Source organism: Cebus imitator, unplaced genomic scaffold (assembly GCF_001604975.1).
Source record: "Cebus imitator isolate Cc_AM_T3 unplaced genomic scaffold, Cebus_imitator-1.0 Scaffold296, whole genome shotgun sequence".
Lineage (NCBI taxonomy): Eukaryota > Metazoa > Chordata > Mammalia > Primates > Cebidae > Cebus > Cebus imitator.
This window is the reverse complement of record NW_016107611.1, coordinates 363,759-386,969: the sequence shown is the minus strand read 5'-3', so window position 1 is coordinate 386,969 and position 23,211 is coordinate 363,759. Positions and strand designations below refer to the sequence as shown.

The 23,211-nt window shown below is 50.7% G+C and overlaps 1 protein-coding gene across 1 annotated transcript; it reads right to left on the bottom strand.

The window, feature by feature from the left end:
- Positions 1 to 961: 961 nt before the first annotated feature.
- IRGC (immunity related GTPase cinema) lies at positions 962 to 5,609 on the bottom strand. The gene is made up of 2 exons (XM_017502336.2): positions 5,529 to 5,609; positions 962 to 2,487 (listed from the first exon to the last, which is right to left on the bottom strand). The coding sequence occupies exon 2, from the start codon at positions 2,419 to 2,421 to the stop codon at positions 1,030 to 1,032; it is 1,392 nt and encodes a 463-aa protein (XP_017357825.1). The 5' UTR covers positions 2,422 to 2,487; positions 5,529 to 5,609; the 3' UTR covers positions 962 to 1,029.
- Between the last annotated feature and the right edge of the window lie 17,602 nt (positions 5,610 to 23,211).

The window sequence follows — 23,211 nt, the reverse complement described above, 5'->3', positions numbered from 1 at the left end:
AACTAAAATGCCTTAGCAGGGGCTGGGTGAAGTGGTTCATGCCTGTAATCCCAACACTTTGAGAGGCTGAGGTCAGGAGTTCAAGACCAGCCCGGCCAACATGGTGAAACCCCCTTTCTACCAAAAATACAAAAATTAGCTGGATATGGTGGTGTGTGCCTATAATCCCAGCTACTTGGGAGGTTGAGGCAGGAGTATTGCTTGAACCCAGGAGGTGGAGGTTGCAGTGAGCCAAGATTGTGCCACAGCACTCTAGCCTGGACACTCAGTCTCAAAAAACCAAAACAAAAAAACCACACACACACACACACACACAATTAGCTGGGCGTAGTGGTGCTCGCTTGTAATTCTAGCTACTCAGGAGGCTCAGTCAGGAGAACTGCTTGAACCTGGGAGGCAAAGGTTTCATTAGTCAAGATCATGCCACAGCACCCCAGCCTCCAGCCTGGGCGCTCAGATTAGCTGGGCTCAAATTAGCTGCGCTCAATTAGAGGTGGTGCTCACCTCTAATCCCAGCTACTCAGGAGGCTCAGGCAGGAGGACTGCTTGAATCTGGGAGGTAGAGGTTGCAGTGAGCTGAGATCGTGCCACTGCACTCCAGCCTGGGTGACAGAGCAAGATTCCGTCTCAAAAAAATAAATAATATAATCAAAAGTACCTTAGCAGGATGCAATCCTCCTGTCTTAGCCCTGCTATCCTGTGCCCCACAAATTCCTCCTAGCCACTTGGGGACACCACCAAGGAGCCCTGGGAACCCTGGGTCCACCATCCATGTCTCCAACCACCCTCCCCAGGTCACTGCTGTCATGTTCACACCACCGTATTGGCCCTGGGCCCACCTGCCTCCCTCTTCTCCTCCCTGAGGCCCCCTCCTTTGCCCTGCCCAGGACGCAGGCTCCCCCGCAGCTCCCTCCACGCCCACCCCGCAGGCAACTGCAGCCTCACATTCACCACATTGGCCTTTTTTGTTGGTTGGCTGGATATTGTTAAGACTCGGTTTGTGGTGAGGCAGGGGGGCGGGGCTGCACTCTATTTCTCTTCTGAGTCGTGTTTCTTCCAGGTGTCCAGAATGTACTTAAGAAGGAGGCCGAGCTTCCTGCGGGCTGAGAATGGGGCTTCCTCGCCGTCTCCCTCACCGGACCCGCCCTTTTCCACGCCGTTGTCACCAGCCGCCTCCAAGCTGACCTCCGGCTGGGGCTCGTCCTCCTCCAGGGCCTTGATGCGGACGCGCTGGGCGTCCTCGGCCATCTCATTGAGGCAGCCCTGGAGCATTGTGTAGACGGCGCCGAAGCTGATGCCGCCAGCCACCAGCGTCCCAAACACAGGGATGCCCCTCTCGAAGGCGCGGGCCACCCTCATGGCGCCGTCAGAGGACTGGGAATAGAGCCGCAGGATAGTCTCAGGCGAGAGCTCGTTGGCCAGCGGGGAGCGGATGACGGAGCGCAGGTCCCCCGCCTGTTTGCCCACCTGCTCGGCCAGCTTGGCCAGCGAGTCGTCGTCCAGGCCGAAGCTGCGGTGGTAGCCCCGCAGCGAGCGGACTAGCAGGGCGTCGTCGTAGGCGGCCGCCAGCCCCGGCACCGGCAGGGCCTGGATGACCCCGGACACCAGCGCGGTCTTGAGGACTTGCTCCTGCAGCATGGCCTTCTTCTTCCGCAGGGCGTCCAGCGAGATGTCGGGGAGCGACAGCAGGCCGGCGTGGCGCCGGTGGGCGGGCAGGTCGTGCTCCCAGGTGGACACCAGCGTGGGAAAGTCGTAGCGGGCGGGGGTGAGGTTGGACACCAGGAAGATGCGGGGCTCAGCCACGCCGACCGCCCGCAGCCGCTCGGCACAGTGGTCTCGGATCTCCTGCAGGACAGCGGCCTCGCTGAAGCCCGACGGCCGCTGGGTGCGCGTGGCCGCCAGGTCCTCATCCACCTTGGTGCGCACAAAGTAGAACTTCTTGCCCTGGCACAGGATCTCGGCGGCCAGGCGGGTCTCCACGGCCCCGCAGCGGCGGGGGGAGACCAGCAGGAAGAAGTCGTAGCGGCTGAAGTCCACCTGCTTCAGGTACTTGTCTGCCGGGCAGCCTGGAGAGCCGGCCCCTGGCAGGTCCCACAGGGTCACGTCGGGTAACTGTGGGTGTGGGTAGGGCGAGGGTTGCATCGTGGTCTCGATGACGCCCGTGAGAGCCGCGCCGGGGTCCTCGGCCCCCAGGCCACGCAGGGCGTTGATGAGGGAGGACTTGCCAGCGCCCGACTCGCCCGTGACGCCCACCTCCAGGCGGGTGCTGTCGGTGGAGGCCAGCAGCTCCCGGAGGCGAGAGGCGGCCTGGGAGATGTCGCCAGACTCAAAGGCTGTGCGCAGGGCCTCCAGCTCTTCCTTGGCCATGAGGATGGTGGTTTCCTCCTCCCCAGGCACCGCGGGCAACTTCGAAGCAGCCATGGTGACTAGTGGTTCAGAGGGTGGCAAGGGACAGGGGAGAGTCACAGGACGCGTGATCCTCAGCGCCTGCGGAGGAGAAGGGAGCCATTCACACATCCTGGGTCTTGGCATGGGGCAGAGAGAGAGACACCACGGATGTGAAGGAAGTCCCTCTGGAAACCCACAGCTCTCTTTCTCCCTCAAGAACTGGGGACACACTGGCCGGGTGCGGTAGCTCACCCCTGTAATCCCAGCACTTTGGGAGGCTGAGGTGGGTGGATCACGAGGCCAGGAGATTGAGACCATCCTGGCTAACACAGGGAAACCCTGTCTTTACTAAAATTATAAAAAATAAGCCGGGTGTGGTGGCATGTGCCTGTAGTCCCAGCTACTCTGGGAGGCTGAGGCAGGAGAATCGCTTGAACCCAGGAGGCAGAGGTTGCAGTGAGCCAAGATCGTGCCACTGCTCTCCAGCCTGGGCAACAGAGCAAGACTCCATCTCAAAAAAAAAAAAGAAGAAAAAAAAAAAAGAACTGGGGACACATTTTTGGCACAAGTTAGGGGGCTTTGAGGTCTGGCAGGCCCAGGTTCACATCCCTCTTCTGCCACTAACTTCCTGTGTGACCAGGGGCAAATGAATCACCTCTCTGGGTAATGGGCATGACCACCAAGCGGTCCCTTGGCGTACTGTTGGAGTCTCCAGGGTAACCTAGGCACAGGTCGGTTTCCTGGGTGTGTGTCTGCCCTGGAGGCTCTGTGCTTAGAATGGCCCTGTGCTAGGTTTATGCTCTGCTGACGCTGGCTGAAATTCTTTTTTTGTTTGTTTGTTTGAGACAGGGTCTCTCTCTGTCACTTAGGCTGGAGCATAGTGGTACGATCATGGCTCATTGCAGCCTTGATCCTTGGCTTTAGCAATCCTCCCATCTCAGCCTCCTGAATAGCTGGGACCACGGGCGCATGCCGCCATACCCAGCTACTTTTTAATTTTTTTGTAGAAATCGGAGTCTAACTACATTGTCCCAGCTGGTCTTGAACTCCTGGGATCAAGATCCTCCTGTCTCAGCCTCCCAGAGTCCTGGTCCTGGGATTACAGGCATGAGCCACCATGCCTAGCCTGCCTGAAATTGTTTTTTTTTTTTAAGACAGAGTCTCACTCTGTCACCCAGACTGGAATGCAGTGGTGTGATCTAGGCTCACTACAACCTCTGCCTAATGGGTTCAAGCAATTCTCTTTCTCAGCCTCCCAAGTAGCTGGGATTACAGGTGCCCGCCAACACGCCTGGCTGATTTTTGTATTTTTAGCAGAGATGGGGTTTCACCACCTTGGCCAGGCTGGTCTTGAACTTCTGACCTCGCAATCCACCCACCTCGGCCTCCCAGAGTGCTGGGATTACAGGTGTGAGCCACTGTGCCTGGCCAAATTCTTTATAATATTTGAACCAGGGGCCCCATATTTTCATTTCATACTGGGCTCTGCAAATTACATAGCCAAGCTTCATAGGAAGAGGCTTTAAGCCCAGCTCCTGGCCTGTGGCATGGGCCCATTTAGAGGAAATGGCTGCACTCCTGCTGTGTCTGGGATTGGAGGGTAGGGTGAAGGGGACCCAGATCCAGAGCCAGACTGCCTGGGATCAAATCCTGGCTCCACCACCTACTCACTGAGTGATGTGAGGCAAGTGACTTAACTCTCCCCGTCACTCTCCTCATCTGTAAGCTGGGAATGATAGTGACAATCATGGCAAACCACCTTCTAGGATCTCTGAGACTTGAATAAGTTCTGACACCATGGGGTGCCTGGCTCAGGGCAGGTGCCACATATCATTGGCATCATCATTGCCATCCGTCATTATTCTTATCATTCTTAATATTCTTAGCTGTATGACTTTGAGCAAGTCCCCACCCTCTCTGAGCCTCAGCTGCCCCGTGGGGGATACTCCTGCCCACCTCCCAGGGCTGCCGTGATGACCATGAACCCCGTTCAGGTAGCCCTAGGCCAACTTTGGGTTCAGACACCCTGGGGTTTTGGAAGCCAGGCATGGGGACCACCTGGACACTGGGAGTCATTTCCATGAAACCCCAGTGCTGCCATGGCAGCCCTTGCCTCCCAGGACTCAGTTTCCCCTCACACCCCCTAGAGCTCCTATCGTGATGGTCTTGCGTCAGATCCCTCCCCCTAGCCAGGAGCTTCCCTGGTCCTCCCTTTCCTTTCCCACTCACTGTCCTCTGACCCATCACCTCTAAAATACTTTTACTCACTATGGCTCTTCAGGGAGGCCTGGGAGAGCTGCTCACATCTGGGATCACTCTCCCCAGCTGACAGGGAAAAGGACTGAGGCTCAGACAAGACAAGTGATGTCTCCCAATCAGAGGCACAGCCAGGACCCAAACCCAGGTCCTCAGGCTCCTCTGCCACCTAGAAAGCTGCTCTCCCTTCAGCCCCATGTCCCTGCCTCCCCGCTTGTCTCCTTGCCCCCTACAGCCCATCTCTCCACCTCCCACCCCTCACCCCATCCTCTGCTGCCCCACACCACCCCCCAAGGAAATGTGTCCTTAAGACATGGTTCCTGGCTGGGTGCAGTGGCTCACGCCTGTAATCCCACCACTTTGGGAGGCCAAGGCGGGTGGATCACTTGAGGTCAGGAGTTCAAGACCAGCCTGGCCAACATGGTGAAACCTCGTTTCTACTAAAAATACAAAAAATAGCCAGGTGTCATGTGCATGCCTGTAGTCCCAGCTACTTGGGAGGCTAAGGCAGGAGAATCTCTTGAACCTGAGAGGCGGAGGTTGCAGTAAGCCAAGATTGTGCCACTGTACTCCAGCCTGGTCGACAGAGCCAGACTCTGTCTCAGAAAAACAAACAAACAAACAAAAAAACCCGACACTGTTCCCTCCAGATTGGAGCCTCCTATCCTGGGCCGGGGGCTTTCCTGCATGTGCCCTCTCCCTAGTACAGTCTGCGGTGGGAAGAGTGGGAACCTGGGACAGGTCCTGGCAGCAAAGGGCAGACAAGTCAGTGGTTGGAATTCAGGCTGAGGGGGTCCGGATGACTGAGGGGGTCTGGATTAGGACCAGAAGCCCTGGCTCCACTGACTCATAGGGGCCCAGCCAGAGAGGCTTGGGGGACTCACCTGCCCTGCAGGCTCTCCCTCTCCCCTCAAGCTCTCCCCACTGATAGGATCTCCTTCCCTCTTAGCCCAAGGTCAGACTCCCGTTGCTAGGATCCATTATAATAGCAAGCAGCAGCTTATTGGTCAGCCAGCCCTGGTGCAATAATATGACAGTGATGTCAGGGGGCGGGGCCCAGGTGTGGAGCAGGGACCCCAAGCCCCAGCTGCTCATGGGGTCACCACCTACTCACGCTGGGCCCTCCAGTCCCCCTAAAGACTCCAGAGAGGTCTTTCTAACACTGAGACCTGTTCAGAATCCTCCATGGTCTCCATCACCCCCAGGACAAAGTCTCAGATTCACAGTCTGGTGTCTGAGGGCTTGGCTGTGCTACACTCCACCCGCTGCCCAGGGGACTCTCAGTTCCTGAGACAAGCGTGAAAGTGACACAAATTGGGTCATTGCTGGTGGGCACAGTGGCTCACGCCTATAATCCCAGCACTCTGGGAGGCCGAGGTGGGTGGATCACTTGAGGTCAGGAGACCAGCCTGGCCAACATGGTGAAATCCCGTCTCTACTAAAAATACGAAAACAAACAAACAAACAAAAACAGCTAGACATGGTGGCGCATGCCTGTAATCCCAACTGCTCGGGAGGCTGAGGCAAGAGATCGTTTGAACCCAGGAGGTGGAGGTTGCAGTGAGCTGAGATTGTATGTACCACTGCACTCCAGCCTGGGCAACAGGGTGAGACTCCATCTCAAAAAAAAAAGCAATAGTTTCATTAGAAAAGGTTTGAGTGTGGATTCTGAGATTAGCAGGTGATTGTCAGAAAGTCCTTGGGCCATGCAGCATTACTTCTTCATGCTAACTCATTGCATGTGCAAATTCAGGGGCAGTTCTTGTAAAACATGCAGTGGGGATTCAGGCTGTGACATCAGCAAGCTCGTTCTGCTCAAACTCCAGTCAGTCATCTTACTTCCAACCAATCCCAGACAGTCGTTTCTTGATCTCACAAGTGGAAGGAGTTTCAGCATTTCAGCAAGTTGTTTCTTTTCTTACCTGCTATCCTGCAAACTCAAGAATTTCTGTTTGTTTCTGGTTTCTGACTTTGGGTACTGTTTCTGTTTCAGTGACATAGTAAGCTGTTTCTTTTCTTATCTGGTATCTTATAAGCCCAAGAATTTAGTCATTGGTTTCTTTTTTTTCTTTTTCTTTGTTTTTTTAGACAGAGTCTTGCTCTCTGTCGCCCAGGCTGGAGTGCAGTGGTGCAATCTCGGCTCACTGCAATCTCTGCCTCCGGGTTCAAGTGATCCTCCTGCCTCAGCCTCCCAAGTAGCTGGGACCACAAGCACGCACCACCATGCCCAACTATTGTTTTGTTTTGTTTTATTTATTTATTTATTGAGACAGAGTTTTGTTTGCTCTTGTTGCCCAGGCTGGAGTGCAGTGGTACAATCTTGGCTCACTACAACCTCCGCCTCCCAGGTTCAAGTGCTTCTTCCACCTCAACTTCCCAAGTAGCTGGGACTTACAGGCATGTGCCACCAAGCCCGGCTAATTTTGGTATTTTTAGTAGAGATGAGGTATCACTATCGGCCAGGCTGGTCTCCAACTTTTGGCCTCAAGTAATCTTCCTGCCTCGGCCTCCCAAAGTGCCGGGATTACAAGTGTGAGCCACTCCGCCTGGCCCTGCCCTGTGTCTTTTACAAATTGAAGGTTTGTGGCAGCCCTGTGTCTGGTAAGCCTGTTGGTGCCATTTTTCCAACAGCACGTGCTCATTTTGTGTCTCTGTGTCACAGTCTGGAAATTCTCACAATACGTCAAACTTTTCCACCATTGCTGTCTCTGATGTGGTGATCTGTGATGTTACCATTGTCATCGTTTTGGGGCACCATTAACTGCCCACAGAAAACAGCAGACCTAACTGATGTTAACTTAGTGTCATATGTGTTCTGCCTGCTCCACTGACCGGCCGTTTTCTCGTCTGTCTCTTTCTCCTTGGGCATCCCTCTTCCGTGGGACACAACTGTCCCAAAATTGATAACTATAAAATGGCATCCAGGTGTCCAAGTGAAAGGAAGAGTTGCCTGTCTCTCATTTTAAATCAAATGCTAGAAATGATTCAGCTTAGTGAAGAAGGCATGTCCAAAGCTGAGATGGGGCCGGGCATGGTGGCTCACACCTGTAATCCCAACACTTCGAGAGGCCAAGTTGGGAGGATCCCTTGAGGCCAGGAGTTTGAGACCAGCCTGGGCAGTATAGTGAGGCCCCATCTCTACAAAAAAATTTCAAATTAGCTGAGTTTGGTGACACATGCCAGTAGTCCCAGTGACCTGGAAGGCTGATGAGGGAGAATTCTTTGATTCCAAGAGTTTAAGGTTACAGTGAGCTAAGATCACAACATTGTACTCCAGCCTTGGCCACAGAGCCAGACAGTGTCTCAAAACACAAAAACAAAAACAAAAAAGCCAGGCATGACGGCTCATGCCTGTAACCCAGCACTTTGGGAGGCTGAGGTGGGTGGGTCACCTGAGGTCAGGAGTTTGAGACCAGCCTGGCCAATGTGACAAAACCCATCTCTACTAAAACTACAATAATCAGCTGGGTATGGTGGTATGTACCTGTAATCCCAGCTACTCAACAGGCTGAGGCAGAAGAACTGCTTGAACCAGGGAGGCGGAGGTTGCCGTGAGCTGAGATCATGCCACTGTATTCCATCCTGAGCGACAGAGCAAGACTCCATCTCAAAAAAAAAAAAAAAAAAAATAGACTTCAGTGGAGGCATTTGCTGCAGATGTGGTAGAAATAGCAAAAGAACTAAAATTAGAAGTGGAGCCTGAAGATGTGACTGAATTGCTGCAATCTCATGATCAAACTTGAATGGACGAGGCGTTGCTGCTTACGGATGAGCAAAGAAAACGGTTTCTTCCGATGGAATCTACGCCTGGTGAAGATGCTGTGAATATTGTTAAAATGACAACAAGGGGCTTAGAATATGACATAAACATAGTTGATAAGGCAGTAGCAGGGATTGAGAAGATTGGCTTCAATTTTGAAAGTTCTGCCGTGGGTAGAATGCTATCAAACAGCATTGCATGCTACAGAGAAATCTTTTGTGAAGGGAAGAGGCAATTGATGCAGCAAACTTCATTGTTGTCTTATTTATTTATTTATTGAGACAGAGTCTCACTCTGTCATCCAGGCTAGAGTGCAATGGTGCAATTCAGATCATTGCAGCCTCTGCCTCCTAGGTTCAAGCAGTTCTCCTGCCTCTGCCTCTCGAGTAGCTGAGATTACAGGTGCCCGCCGCCACATCCAGCTAATTGTTGTATTTTTACTAGAGATGGGGTTTCACCATGTTGGCCAGGCTGGTCTCAAACTCCTGGCCTCAAGGGATCCTCCCAACTTGGCCTCTCAAAGTGTTGGGATTACACCTGAGGTGATCTGAGCCACTTGGTCTCCCAAAGTGGAATTACAGGCGTGAGCCACTGTGCCCAGTCAGTTGTCTTATTGTAAAAGCCGCTGCCAGACCCAGTGGCTCCCACCTTAATCCCAGCACTTTGGGAGGCTGAGGCAGGAGGATCACTTGAGCCCAGGAGTTCAAGACCACCCGGGGCAATATAGGGAGACCCCATCGCTACAAAAAATTTAAAAATTAGCCAGGCACGGTAGCATATGCCTGTGGTTCACTACTCAGGAGGATGAGGTAGGAGGATTGCTTGAGCCCTGGAGGTCAAGGCTGCAGTGAGCTGTGATCACATTACTGCACTTTAGCCTGAGCAACAGTGAGACTTTGTCTCTCAAAAAAAAAAAAATTCTGAAAATGTGGAAAAAGAGCCAGGTGGGATGGCTCACACCTGTAATCCTAGCACTTTGGGAGGCTGAGGCAAGGCGGATTCCCCTGAGGTCAGGATTTCAAGACCAGCCTGGCCAACAGGGCGAAACCCTGTCTCTACCAAAAACAAAAACAAACAAACAAAAAACACTTAGCTGGGTATGGTGGCACATGCCTATAATCCCAGCTACTTGGGAGGCTGAGGCAGGAGAATCACCTGAACCCAGGAGGTGGAGGTTGCAGCAAGCCAAGATTGCGCCACTGCACTCCAGCATGAGTGACAAAGCAAAACTCACTCATACGCACACACAAAAGTGGAAAAACAAAAAGGAAAAATGATCTATCTTAGAATCAATGAAGTTTTCTGAGTGTCTGCTCTGTGTCCCACCAGGGTGAGAATACAGCAATGATGGTGACAGCTCTGCCCCACAGGGAGGAGGTTGATGCAAAGTATACTTGATACCTCCAAGGTCCCCTTGGTTGAAGTTGGTTGACCCAGCGGTGACTGAGACAGCACCAATCCTGTGGACTCTGAGTCTTATAGGGAACACACCTCCGTCGTCAGCCAGTGATGACCCACAGTGGTTACAATGGGTCTGAAGCTGCCCAGAGAGGTGTGGGAGCCACGGACGTGCCTGACCCACCCTGGGGGTGGGGGTGGAGTTGGTGGAGGATTTTTGGAGAAAGTTGATTTATTCCACACATGCTTTCTGGACACCTACTGTGAGTCAGGCCCTGGCTGGTTGAGGCTGGAGACATAGCAGTGACAAAGACAGTCCCTGAACCGTCCCTTGTAACCTCCCAGTCTTCTTCCAACCATTTCTCCTGCCCACTCCCAATCTTCCTGCCCTCTCTGCCCTCCCTGCCCTTTCTTCTTCTTCTTTTTTTTTTGGAGACGACTCTTGCTCTGTCACCAAGCTGAAGTGCAGTGCACTCTCGGCTCACTGCAACCACCGCCTCTCTGGTTCAAGCGATTCTCCTATCTCAGCCTCCCAAGTAGCTGGGACTACAGGCACCCGCCACTATGCCCAGCTAATTTTTGTATTTTTAGTAGAGATGGGGTTTCAACCATGTTGGCCAGGATGGTCTGGATCTCTTGACCTCGTTATCTGCTTGCCTCAGCCTCCCAAAGTGCTGGGATTAAAGGAATGAACCAACACACCTGGTCCCTCCGTGTCCTTTCTCTCTGTGTCTCGAAGAAATTCTAAAACACTTCCCTAGGAATATCTACACATCATGGCTTCCACCTTCTCTCCATTCTCCACAACCTGGGTAAACCTGAAGTTAGTCCTCAGGGATTCGCTCATTCATTCATTTAAATATTGGCTGCTTTCAGCCGGGCGCGGTGGCTCACGCCTGCAATCCAAGAACCTTGGAGGCCAAGGCGGGTGGATCACCTGAGGTCGGGAGTTCAAGACCAGCCTGACCAACATGGTGAAACCCTGTCTTTAAAAAAAAAAAAAAAATATATATATATATATATATATATATATATATATATATATATATATCGGCTGCCTTGTAGGTACTAGGCACAGTTTTAGGTACTGATACAGTAATAAGACACAAAAGGCCCTTGCTCTCGTGGAGCTTATATTTTTTTGAAATATATAGATAATAAACAAAAGTAATTAAGATAGTGTCAAGCAGTGATAAGAAAAAAGAAGAAAAAGGGGCCAGGCTTGATGGCTTATGCCTGTAATCCCAGTACTTTGGGAGGCTGAGGTGGCTGGATCACTTGAAGTCAAGAGGTTGAGACCAGCCTGGCCAACATGGGAAAACCCCATCTCTACTATAACTACAAAAAAAGAATAGCCAGGTGTAGTGGTGGGCACCTGTAGTCCCAGCTGATTGGGAGGTTGAGGCACAAGAATCGCTTGAACACAGGAGGCAGAGGTTGCAGTGAACCGAGATTGTGCCACTGCACTCCAGCCTGGTTGTTAGAGGGAGACTCTGTCTCAAAAACAAAGAAACAAACAAAAAACGGACCTTGCGCTCATGGAGCTTATAAACAAAAGTAATTGAGATAATATCAAGTAATGATAAGAAAAACGAAGAAAAAGAAAGCTAGAGGATAGAGAAGAGGAAAGGGTAGATTGCCACCAGCGATTTTCCCGTCCCTGTGGGCATGTACCACTCTTTCCAGCAAGAGGAAGAGCTTCTTTCCCCTTCCCTTAAATTTGGGCCAGTCTTGTGCCTTTCTTTGTCACAAGAAGTGACATTCTGGGACTCCCAAGCCCAGGCCTTAACAGGTGGCAGCTTCTGCTTTCTCCTTCTTTCTTCCGAGCTACCACGAAAAGAGGTCCTGCTTTTCCTGCTACCCTGCTGGAGAGACCTCATGTAGAGACTGCAGCCACATGGAGATGAGCTTGAAGCCATCCAGGACATTTCAGCCACAGCTGAGCTCCATCTGAATGCAGGCACAGGAGTAACCCTAGCCAAGACCACATGGGGGCGGAAGAACCATACAGCTGAACCCAGCCAACCCACAGGCTTTCCAGAAACAAGTCAGGAGTGAGAGGGGACCGTTCTGCATTCAGTGAGTCAATTTGGTCAGAACTAGGGACAATGAGGAAGTGGCCTTGGGTGCAAAATTTAAAGGGTTCCCAAAAACTCAGTCACTGAGATAAATTATATTTTAAGGCATTTTTAATGTAATACTTTAATCAAAACTAATGCCAAAAAATCCTTTTTTTTTTTTTTTTTTTTTTTTTTTTTTAAATTTTTTTTTTTTTTTTTTTTTTTTTTTTTTTTTAAGACAGTCTTGCCCTGTCACCCAGGCTGCAGTGTGTTCTGGGCTCACTGCAATCTCTGCCTCCCGAGTTAAAGCAATTCTCATGCCTCAGATACCTGAGTAGCTGGGATTACAGGTGCCTGCCACCAGCCCAGCTAATTTTTGTATTTTTAGTAGAGATGAGGTGTCACCATATTGTCCAGGCTGGTCTCAAACTCTTGACCTCAAGTGATCTGCCCTCCTCGGCCTCACAAAGTGCTGGGCTTACTGTCAGGAGCCAACATGCCTGGCCCCATGATATTTTCATGAACAATCAATATCAAAATTCTAAATAAAGACCAATGCCATGCCAAGCCCTAAATGTACACCCTGGCTTTGATGGAAAAATAACTAATCAATATTTTCAAAATCTACATCTTGGCTGATTTCATTTTCAATTGAGAGAATTTCCATGCTTGACAATTTCTCTTAACCAAGTGATTATGTTCAGTAATTTTTAATTAACTTAAGCTGAAATAAAATCATGATACATTTTATATTATTAAAATATTTTAACTTGAAATAGTATGAGTTTTAATACACCCACTCAATAATTTTTCAATACTATTTTGACTACTTTAATGTTCTGGAACAAATTAGCCATTAAAAAATACATGAGGGGCCGCACACGGTGGCCCACACCTATAATCCCAGCACTTTGAGAAGCCAAGGAGGACAGATCACCTGAGGTCAGGAGTTTGAGACCAGCCTGGCCAACATGGCAAAACCCTGTCTCTACTAAAAATACAAAAATTATCTGGGTGTGGTGGCATGTGCCTGTAGTTCCAGCTACTTGGGAGGCTGAGGCAGGAGAATTGCTTGAACCCAAGAGGCGGAGGTTTGCAATGAGCCAAGATCATGCCATTGCTCTCCAGCCTGGGTGACAGAGAGAAAGACTCTGTCTCAAAACAAACAAACAAGACTACATGAAGGCCAGGTGCGGTGGCTCACATCTGTAATCTCAGCACTTTGGGAGGCCGAAGTGGGCAGATTGCTTTAGCCCAGGAGTTCAAGACCAGCACGGGCAACATGGCAAAACCTGGTCTCTACAAAAATTAGCGGAGCTTGGTGGCAGGCGCCTATAGCTCCAGCTACTTTGGAGGCTGTGCTAGGAGGATGGCTTGAGCCCAGGAAGCAGAGGTTGCATTGAGCTGAGATCAAGCACAGAGCCAGACCCTGTCACAAAACGAACAAACAAACAAACCATGAAACCATGACAGAGGGGCGTGGGTAAACAACGCCTTTTGTATCAGGCCCTGGGAAGTAGAAAAGTTCCTCTTTAAAGTTTCCTCCCTTGTTAAAAAATAAATTTGCTAATAACTCTTTGTTATGCCCTATCCTATGTAGCTGCTAGACATGCCATGCTTTCAGGCACATAGTACGTTCTATGTCCTTGTACTTTAATCAAGATATCTGTGCTGGACATGCTCACAGGCATATCCCAACTCTCCATCGCTTTTACCTGTTTGGAAAAGTTTTAAGTAGTTAGCCAATCGGGTTTTAGTTTAGATTGTGAGGTCTGGCTCCAGCCAATGGAGATCAGACATAGCAGTAAGGACGACCCCAAATGTGTAAGGGATAAATAAGGTTGCTTTTTCTTTCTTTCTTTCTCTTTTTTTTTTTTCTGGGGAAGGGAACGAGGGAGAGGTGGGGAAGGGAACCATATGTCTGCTTTTTCAAGTGTACAAATGTTTGTTGTACTCTTGTGGCAAGATGGCTAGTGAAAGTACCCTTCCTGCAGTTCAGGAAGAAAAAAGTAAAAATTGCTTAAGGAGAAATCCTTTGTCTCAGTGCTGATTTTTCTTTGTGGCACCGAGCATCTGTTTCCAACAGGCGCCATGTGGCTCAGCGCAACACTGGTCAGAACTCCAGGCTGTGGCCTTGGAAGGTTCAGAGAGAAAGAACAGCAGGGAGAGGCAGAAGAGATGGAGAGAAACAGGGGTTCCCCATGCAGGAGGGCAAAGGAAGGAAGGAAGGAGGGAGGGAGGGAGGGAGGGCGGGCAGGCGAGCTGGGCATGGTGGCGCTATCTGTGGTCCCAGCTACTCAGGAGGCTGAGGCAGGAGGATCACCTGAGCCCGGGTAGTCGAGGCTGCAGTGAGCTATTGATGGTACCATTGCCCTCCAGCCTGAGCAACAGAGTGAGACCTTGTCTGAAAAAAAATTAAGAGCCTGGCTGTAGGGGATAACATCAGAAATACCACGTTCAGGACAGAGGTGGTCTCAGGTGAGGAGAGAGGAAGGAGCTGTGGCCAGGGAAGGTTGCAGCCACTGGGTATTTATTTCAAATGTTTTGATGTTTGTTTGTCTTTCAGCTGAGTGCCAAGAGACTCTACTTATTCTTTATTTGTTTTTGTTTGTTTTAAATAATTTGTGGTAAAATTTGAAAACTTGAATAATATGCCTCCATGTATGTCCCTGTGTACATTATTAGCAATGTACAATAATGTCAAATTCTTCACCCAGGTTAGCCCCACCCCATCCCCAAAGTCCCTTTTACCCCTGCAGATTCCAGGGCCATTAAGTGACTGTTTTCCACAAACATTTCCTGAGCAGCTGCCATGGGCTGTAGGCTGTCAGCCAGGACGGGTCATATCCAGGACCCATCCCCAGGGGCCTCCCGTCTGGCAGAGATGTTGCCTTCCTTCCTCACCACTCCCCCCAGGTTTCTCTACACCCATACCTTGGGGCAGGCACCCTCCAGATGGGAGGCTGAGTTGGGTAACAGACAGAAACAGTACGCATGACCCAAAGGGCACTTCCCTCCCCAATAATGACAGCAAGGGCCACTGTTTACCTGCATTAAACTGAATTTCAGGCACTGTTCCATGTTCTGTGTATGTGCAGACTCTCAACCCACATATCCACTCCATGAGTAGGGACCATTTTTGCCCCATTTCACAAATCGGAAAGCTGAGGTCAAAGGACTCATCCAAGGCCACTAGTCACTGAATTAGTGACTGGGCTTGTTGGCTCACACCTGTGATCCCAGCATTTTGAGAGGTTGAGGTAGGTGCATTGCCGGAGCTCAGGAGTTGGAGACCAGCCTGGGCAACATGGCTAAACTCCATCTCTACTAAATATACAAAAATTAGCTGGGCATGGTGGCGCACCTGTAATCCCAGCTATTGGGGAGGCTGAGGGAAGAGAATCGCCTGAACCCAGGTGAACGCTGCTGCAGTAAGCCGAGCTCATGGCACTTGGCTTCAGCCTAACGACACAGTGAGACTGTTTGCAAAGGTTAAAAAAAAAAAAAAATCAACTAGTACCTGGGAAACTGACTTTTGAACTCAGATTGGAACCTGAGTACATCCTCTGAACCACCATGCTGAGCTCTGTGGGTGTGTCTCTTGTGTGAATATTGAACTAGTCACTTCTTTTTGAGACAAGGTCTCGATCTGTGGCCCAGGCTGTAGTACAGTGGTGAGATCACAGCTCACAGGAGCCTCAACCTCCCGAGCTCACGTGATTCTCCCACCTCAGCCTCCTGAGTAGCTGGGACCACTGGCACGCACCCCACACCCAGGATAATTTTAATTTTTTTTGTAAAAACAGGTGAACGAGTCACTTTGCCTTCTTATGAAGGATTTAGAAGAACGTCACAGATCCATAGGTGAGCGGAGATCTCTCCTGAAGGATTGGGATTTCTAGGCCTTCTGCAAACAGGCAGGGATGGGTGCAGTTTTGTGAGGCTCTCGACATGCTTTATTGTAGTCCATCCTCCCTCCCAGAAAGGATGCGTCCTACAAGAGTCAGAAGCTGATGCTCACAGAAGTATTTATAGGTGAAATTTAATGTCTGGGATTTGCTTTAAATGTCTCAGCACAAAAAGGAATGAAGGGAGAGGGGAGGGACTATAGAAAGGAAAGAAGGGAGAAAGGAAGAAATAAATATGGAGGAGAGGAGGGAGAGAGACAAGGAGGAGGAAAGAAGGACAAAAGGAAGAAGGGGGAGACACAGAGCAAAGGAGGGAGGGTAAAGGCAAAGGAAAGGCAAGGAGCGGTGGCTCACGCCTGTCATCTCAGCACTTTGAGAGTCCAAGGCGGGTGGGTCACTTGACTTAAGGAGTTTGAGACCATCCTGCCCAGCATGGTGAAACCCCATCTCTACTAAAAATACAGCACTGGCCAGGGAGGTATGAGGGAAAGTCTGCTAGGGGCTGGGGCTTCTGGAAAGACAAGGATGGGAGGTGTCCCCTTCTGGCTTCAGATATGGTTGTACGAGGGCATGATGCTGCAGCTATGGCCATCATCATGGAAACATGCAGAGGATGGCACGGGAGAAAGAGTTTCTCAGTGTTTCCTTTGAGTTGCTGAATTAATGATCCCTGGGTACCCCCACCCTACCTCCATTTGTACAATATTCACTTCTTTCTTTCTCCTCCCTCCCTTCCTTCCTTGCTTCCTTCTTCTCCCTCCTTCTCTCTCTCTTTCTTTCTTGCTTGCTTTTCCTCCCTCCCTCCCTCCTTCCTTCTTTCCTTCCTTCCTTCCCTTTCCCTTGCTTTTTTTTGAGACAGGGTCTCACTCTGTAGCCCAGGCAGGAGTGCAGTGGTGCAATCATAGCTCACTATAGCCTTAAACTTCTGGCCTCAAGCGATCCCCTGCCTCGCCCTCCCAAGTAGCTGGGGCTACAGGTATGCCTGTAATCCACCACCATGCTAGGCTAATATTTCAGTGTTTTGTAGAGATGGGATCTTGCTATGTTGCCCAGGCTGGCCTTGAACTCCTGGTCTCAAGTGATCCTCCAGCCTCAGCCTCCCAAAACCCCACTGTGATTACAGGTGTGAACCAGTGCGTTTGGCCCACATTAACTGTTTCTTGCTGCATCTGCCTCAGAGGCTTTGCCTTTGCAGTTCCCTCCGCCTGGAGTGCCCCCCTCCCCCACCCCAGACGCCTGCATGGCCTCTTCCCTCACTGAGGCTCTCGCTCACCATATATAAGATCACGCCTCTCTGGTAGCATTCCCCGTTCTCCTTCCCCGCACTCTTTCCTTCCTACTACTCACCGATATGTACGTGTGATATGTGACATTTATTTATTATGTGTCTCCGCCACAAAAACACAACTTCCATGAGAGCAGAGAATTTTGTCTGTATCCCCAGTGTCTTTCCAAAGAATGCATACATGTGACGGATAAAGATTTGTTAGCTGAATGATGAATGAATTATTTCTGTTCTTTTGGTTGGGTTTTCTGCTAATTTCAGTTTTTGTTTTTGAGACAGAGTCTCGCTCTGTCACCCAGGCTGGAGTGTAGTAGCACCATCTCAGCTCTCTGGAACCTCCGCCTCCCATGTTCAAGTGATTCTCCTGCCTCCACCTCCCGAGTAACTGGGACCACAGGTACCCACCACCACTCCTGGCTAATTTTTTGTATTTTTAGTGTAGACTGGGGGGTTTCACCGTGTTGACCAGGCTAGTCTCGAACTCCTGACCTCAAGTAATCCACTCACCTTGGCCTCCCAAATTGCTGGGATTACAGGCGTGAGCCACAGCGACCAGCCACTTTCAGCGAGAAGTAAACGGTTCCTGGCATTCTGCCTATCATCATGGGCTCCCCAGTTTCCCCTCTCCGCTCAATCCTCTGAGTTCAGTTCCAGATGTAGCATTTGATCCTGTGCCCACCCTGGCTCCCAGACACTGTTGTCAGTACATCCCCTCCAAGTTTGCCAGTTGTAGAGGCTTGACCTCCGTTAGCCTCAGAGGAGAGGACCACATCAGGGCCCTCTTTGAGGCTAAAACTTCAGAAAAAGGAAACGCAAACCACTTGGCATTGTGAGATGTGATTTATTATGATCTGGTTACAGCTGGGAGATTGGGCCCACACACAAGAGGGGCTCCTCATCCCACCAAGCCCCTGCCCCATCCTGGCCCACTGTGGAGGTGGAAGAGGCTGCTCTGAAAACCTTGGAAGCAGGTGTATTGGATCCTTAAGCCCCACCTTGGTTGCCCAGATTTTGCTAGACCCCAAAGGGAGACAGAAAGAGGAGGAGTTGCTTGTCAACATGTCGGAGAAGAGACAGGTCCCTGGTGTCCAGGAGCAGCCTGATGTTGGGAGCCCCTAGTTTGAAGAAGGAGGTTTAATCTTGGAGGCCCCCGATCTAAGGGAAAGAATGTAGCTATGGGGGTGTCTCTAACCTGAGGAAGAAGAACAGCCCTCATCTGAGGGAGGAGGTTTGGTCTTAGGGAATGTGCTAATCTGAGAGGGGAGGTACAGCCCCTTGGTTGAGCAGAGGCCTGATCTCAACAGGAGGTGAGTGGCCTTAGTCTGAGGGGGAAAGATGCATCCTAGACTGCTGGAGGCATGGCCTTTAGGGCCCTGGTGTGAGGAAAGAGGACTTAGCCTTTGGGAAGCCCTGAGTCTGGAGCAGAAGGCCTGGCCTTTGGGAAGCGCTAGTCTGAGGGAGGAAGCTCACCCCTGCTTCCTGAGCTTCTCATCAGAAGCTTCCAAGTCCCCACATTGCACTAGCAGAGGGGCGCTAGGGCACCGTCTAGCGACATGCGGAACAAGCAGGTGGAGGGGGCCTCCCGGGTGGCAGGGATTCCTTAGGACAGCGTTGTGGTCGCGAGGGCCACCGCCAGCACCGGCAAGGCGAGGCGGAGGCCGGGCGCGGCGCCCGAGCGGCAGTGGGACCCTAGGACGGCGCGGCGGCCGAGGCTGCAGTGGCTGGACAGCCGGTGTCCCAGGAGCGCCGGGAGCCCTTGGGTCCAGTCCAGGCCGCTGCACAGGCTTCGGGAGCCGCAGCCGCGCACGCTCATGTTCCGGCCGCCTGCGGAGACGGGGTACAAGGAGGGGCCGTGGGGACGCGCGCAGGCAGAGGGCCACCCACGCGCGCACCGGGGCGCACACGCACAGAGCCTGCGAACCCCTCGAGTCCATGCCCTTCGTGAAAGCTCATCGGGGAATGTTCTGGTCCCTGAGCTAGGGGCTGGTCACGGCTCTCTCTCTCATTGTCATTCTTTCTACCTTACACGTATGTTACAGGTCTGTTTTCACTTGTGTTCGACGTTTTTCCTTTTTTTTTTTTTTGGAGACGAAGTCTCACTCTGTCGCCCTGGCTGAAGTGCAATGGCGCTATGTCGGCTCACTGCAACCTCTGCCTCCCGAGTTCAAGCGATTCTTCTGCCTCAGCCTCCTGAGTAGCTGTGATCACAGGCGCATGCCGCCAAGCTCGGCTAATTTTTGTATTTTTAGTAGAGAGGGGGTTTCACCATGTTGATCATGCTGGTCTCGAACTCCTGACCTAGTGATCTGCCCGCCTCGGCCTCCCAAAGTGCTGGGATTACAGCCATGAGCCACTACACCCAGCCTGTTTCCTTTTAATTTAATTTTTTTTTTTTTTTAATGCGACAGGGTCTCACTCTGTCATCCAGGCTGGAGTGCAGTAGCACAATCACAGCTCACTACAGCCTCAACCTCTCAGTCTCAGGTGATCCTCCCACCCCAGCCTCCTGAGTGGCTGGGACTACAGGCCGCACCACCAGGCCCAGCTAATTATTTTTAAAATTTTTTGTAGAGATGAGGTCTGCCTCTGTTGACTAGGCTGGTCTGGAACTCCTGGGTTCAAGCGATCCTCCCACCTTGGCCTCCTAGAGTGTTGGGATTACAGGTGTCAGCAACTACACCTGGCCCAAAAGCTTTTAAATTACAGATGGAGAAATTGAGGCACAGAAAGGCAAAGTCACCTGACCAAGGTCACCCAGCTCATACACGGTGGATTCAGGATTTGAACCCAGGCAGTCTGGCCCTAGAGTCCAGTTCTTAAGCCCTTTACTCTGTCACCTCCCTCATGAGTTCTCTTTGTCCTCACAATGCCCTTCAAGGTGTGCATCTACCATCCCCAATTACCAGAAGAGAAAACTGAGGCTCAAAGAGATAAAGTCACTTGCCTCAAGCCACACAGAGTAAAGGATGGAGGGGAGACTCCAAATTCAAGCACAATAGCATCCAAACCCAGCATGCTCAGGCTCACCTGTGCACACACATATGTGCACACACACACAGGTGCTGTCCCCATTACCTTCTTCTTTAGACGTCAGGTCCAGCTGAACACACTCCGTTTCCCCACTGGGACACTGCACATAGAAGGAGGAATTGCAGGGCTTCAAGTCGCTTCCAGGGCATGTAGGACACAAGAACTTGCTAAGGGTGTGTGAGGCCACGTGAGCTGCTGTGTAGGAGAGGATGAAGGTCAGCACCTCAGGACCTCCTGGGGCCCTCAGTGCATTCCTAGGCTCTACCACATTGTCATGATCTTAATATTGTCATGACCTTGATATTGTTATAATGACCTTTATATTGTAATGACCTCGATATTGTCATGAGCTTGATGCGATTTCCTCCCAAAGCTGGGGTCAGGGTGCCTGAGGGCAGCCTGGTTGTAGAATGGGGGTTGAGTGATGTTCCTTCCTGCACTCCTTCTTCAACTCTGCCCCCAGAGTCACCCATCACCTCCTTGACCACCCATCTCCTCCTTGACCACCCATCTGACTGCTTTCTGGTGGCAGCATACCGAGAGGGGTGGGCTCCTGGCAGTTGCCTTGGCAACAGGTGGTGTTGACCCAGAAGCCAAAGCCAGTGCCGAAGGTCAAGGAATAGATGGAGTTGCCAAATTTGCAGTCCTTGGAGGCCATGCAGGAACCATTTCTCCAGGAGATAGAGTGACCGTCCCCCAAGTCTGGAAAGAGATGAAGGGCAGGCTATTGGGGAAAGGCAATCACAACCCACCACCCAACCAACCCCCCCAACTCTCTCTAGGCATTGCCCTGATGGCATTCACTCTGCCTGAGATCTTCCCATACTATATCCAAAGCTGGTCATTGTTCATTAAGACACATTAAGTTCAGGCTGGCGGCAATGGCTCATATCTATAATCCCAGCACTTTGGGACAGAAGGATCGCTTGAGCCCAGGAGTTCAAGGCCAGCCTGGGCAACATAGTGGGACCTTATCTCTACAAAAAATAAAATAAAATTAGCCAAGCATAGTGGTGCACATCTGTAGTCCCAGCTACTTGAGAGGCTGAGGAGGGAGGGTCACTTGAGCCCAGGAGGGTTGAGGCTGCAGTGATCCAAGATTTCGCCACTGCACTCCAGCCTGGGTGACAGAGTGAGACCTTGTCTCAAAATAGCAACAACAAGTCACATAGTTCCGAAAGCCTTTGCGATCCCCTGCCTTCACTCCTTAGGGTTCCAGTTAATACGGTGGCTCTGTACCTGTGAGGTCTCCCTACCCTGTCTATGAATACCTTGTGGGCTTAGTAAGAAACTTCTCTAAGATCCCAGAAATGTCCAGAACCGGAGCCTGGAACACTGTCTTTACTATGCCTCTTTATGCTGCAAAAAGATAGCAAAGAGAAGATTTCAAATTCAACTCCTCTTCCCATTTAAGAGTCCACTTTTTCCTTCTATGGGGGCAGAGTGACAGGAGCCTTAAGGGGGGCTGCCTGCTCAGAATGTTGCAGTAGATAACAGGATGGCCACGACTGTATCTCCCATCCCACATGCTCTTTTGCAACATGTCCTTGCCACTCACTCATCAAGAGGTGGAATCTATTACCTCACCCCTTAAATCTGAGCTGACCTTGGGATTTCCTCGGACAAATAGACTGGCAGAAGTGATACTATGACAGCTCTGGATCTATCCCTTAGAAGACCTGTTTGTTCCCACTTCTTCCTTGTCAGAAGCCAGCCACCATACTGTAAGGAAGCTCAAGCTAGGGTACTGACTGGTAGAGCTTGGAGGAGAGAGGCCCTCCCCAGCTGTCTTGAACATTCCAGTTGCAGTCTAGCCCTGCTGAGTGTGACCAGATAAGTGACCTCAGCCTTCACCACTGGGAGCAGAAGAACTGCCCAGCTGAGCCCAGTCAACTGCAGAATTGTGAGAAATAACAAATGCTTGTCTAACCCAAGAAGCCTTTTTTTATTGTGAATTTTTTTTTTAAACACACCATATAAAATAAACCCTTTTAACCCTTTTTTAAAAATAATATAGATGGGGTCTCACTATGTTGCCAAGGCTGATCTTGAACCTCTGGCCTCAAGTGATTCTCCTGCCTTGGCCTCCCAAAGTGCTGGGATTACAGGTATAAACCATCATGTGTGGCTTTCTTAACAATTTTTAAGTGCACAATTCAGTAATGTTTACTGTATTCACATTGTTGAGTGTAACAAGTCTCTAGAACTCATTTTGCACAACTGAAACTGTACTCATAAACAACTCCCATTTCCCCCTCCCCCAACCCCTGGCAACCACCATTCCACCTTCTGTTTCAATGATTTTGACTATTCTAGATAACTCAGTGAAATCACACAGTATTTGTCTTTATGACTGGTTAAGCCACTAAGTTTTGGCCAGTTTATTATTCAGCAATAACTTAAACAATTATGGCAGCAGATGTTAAACTCACACCCGTCACTGCACCCCAGCTTCTGCCCTGCACATCCAGGAAAAGGATACATGGCTGAAGCTAGGCAGCAAAGTGGGAGAGTGAGGATAGGTCTCACCAAGCCCCAGGCCCCATTTCTATTCCCATGGGCACTCACCTGTGATGCCTGCCATCTGAAGGCAGTAGTTCTTATCCTCTGGGCAGGGGAGGGGGTCACAGTTGTGGAGGTCTGAGCAGGTGAAGCAGGTGGTGGCCTTAGCTTTGGCGTGGGTCACAGTCACATGAGGACCTGGGGACAGAGGAAGATGAACTGGATGGAAGACAACCAGTGTACATTCATGTGCATGGAGCTGAGTTTCCGGGCACATCAGTATGTGCCCATGAGTGTGCAAAAGTGCTTGTCTGTGCACATTTCTGCCAGAATGCCATTTGTGTGTGCAAGTTTGCAGGCCTATATGTCTGTGTGCACATCTGGCTATGCCTTCCTGTGTTGAATTGTCTGTGCGTTTCTGAAACTGTCTGCAGGAGGGCAGGGATGTGTGTGTGTGTAGCTCTGCAGGACGCTGTGTGAGTAGATGTTTACTTGCATGTCTGCCTGAACAGAGGTGTGTGTTTATATGTATGTGTATAGACTTTTTTTTTTTTTTTTTTTTTTTGAGCGGAGTTTAGCTCTTGTTGCCCAGGCTGGAGTGCAGTGGCACGATCTCAGCTCACT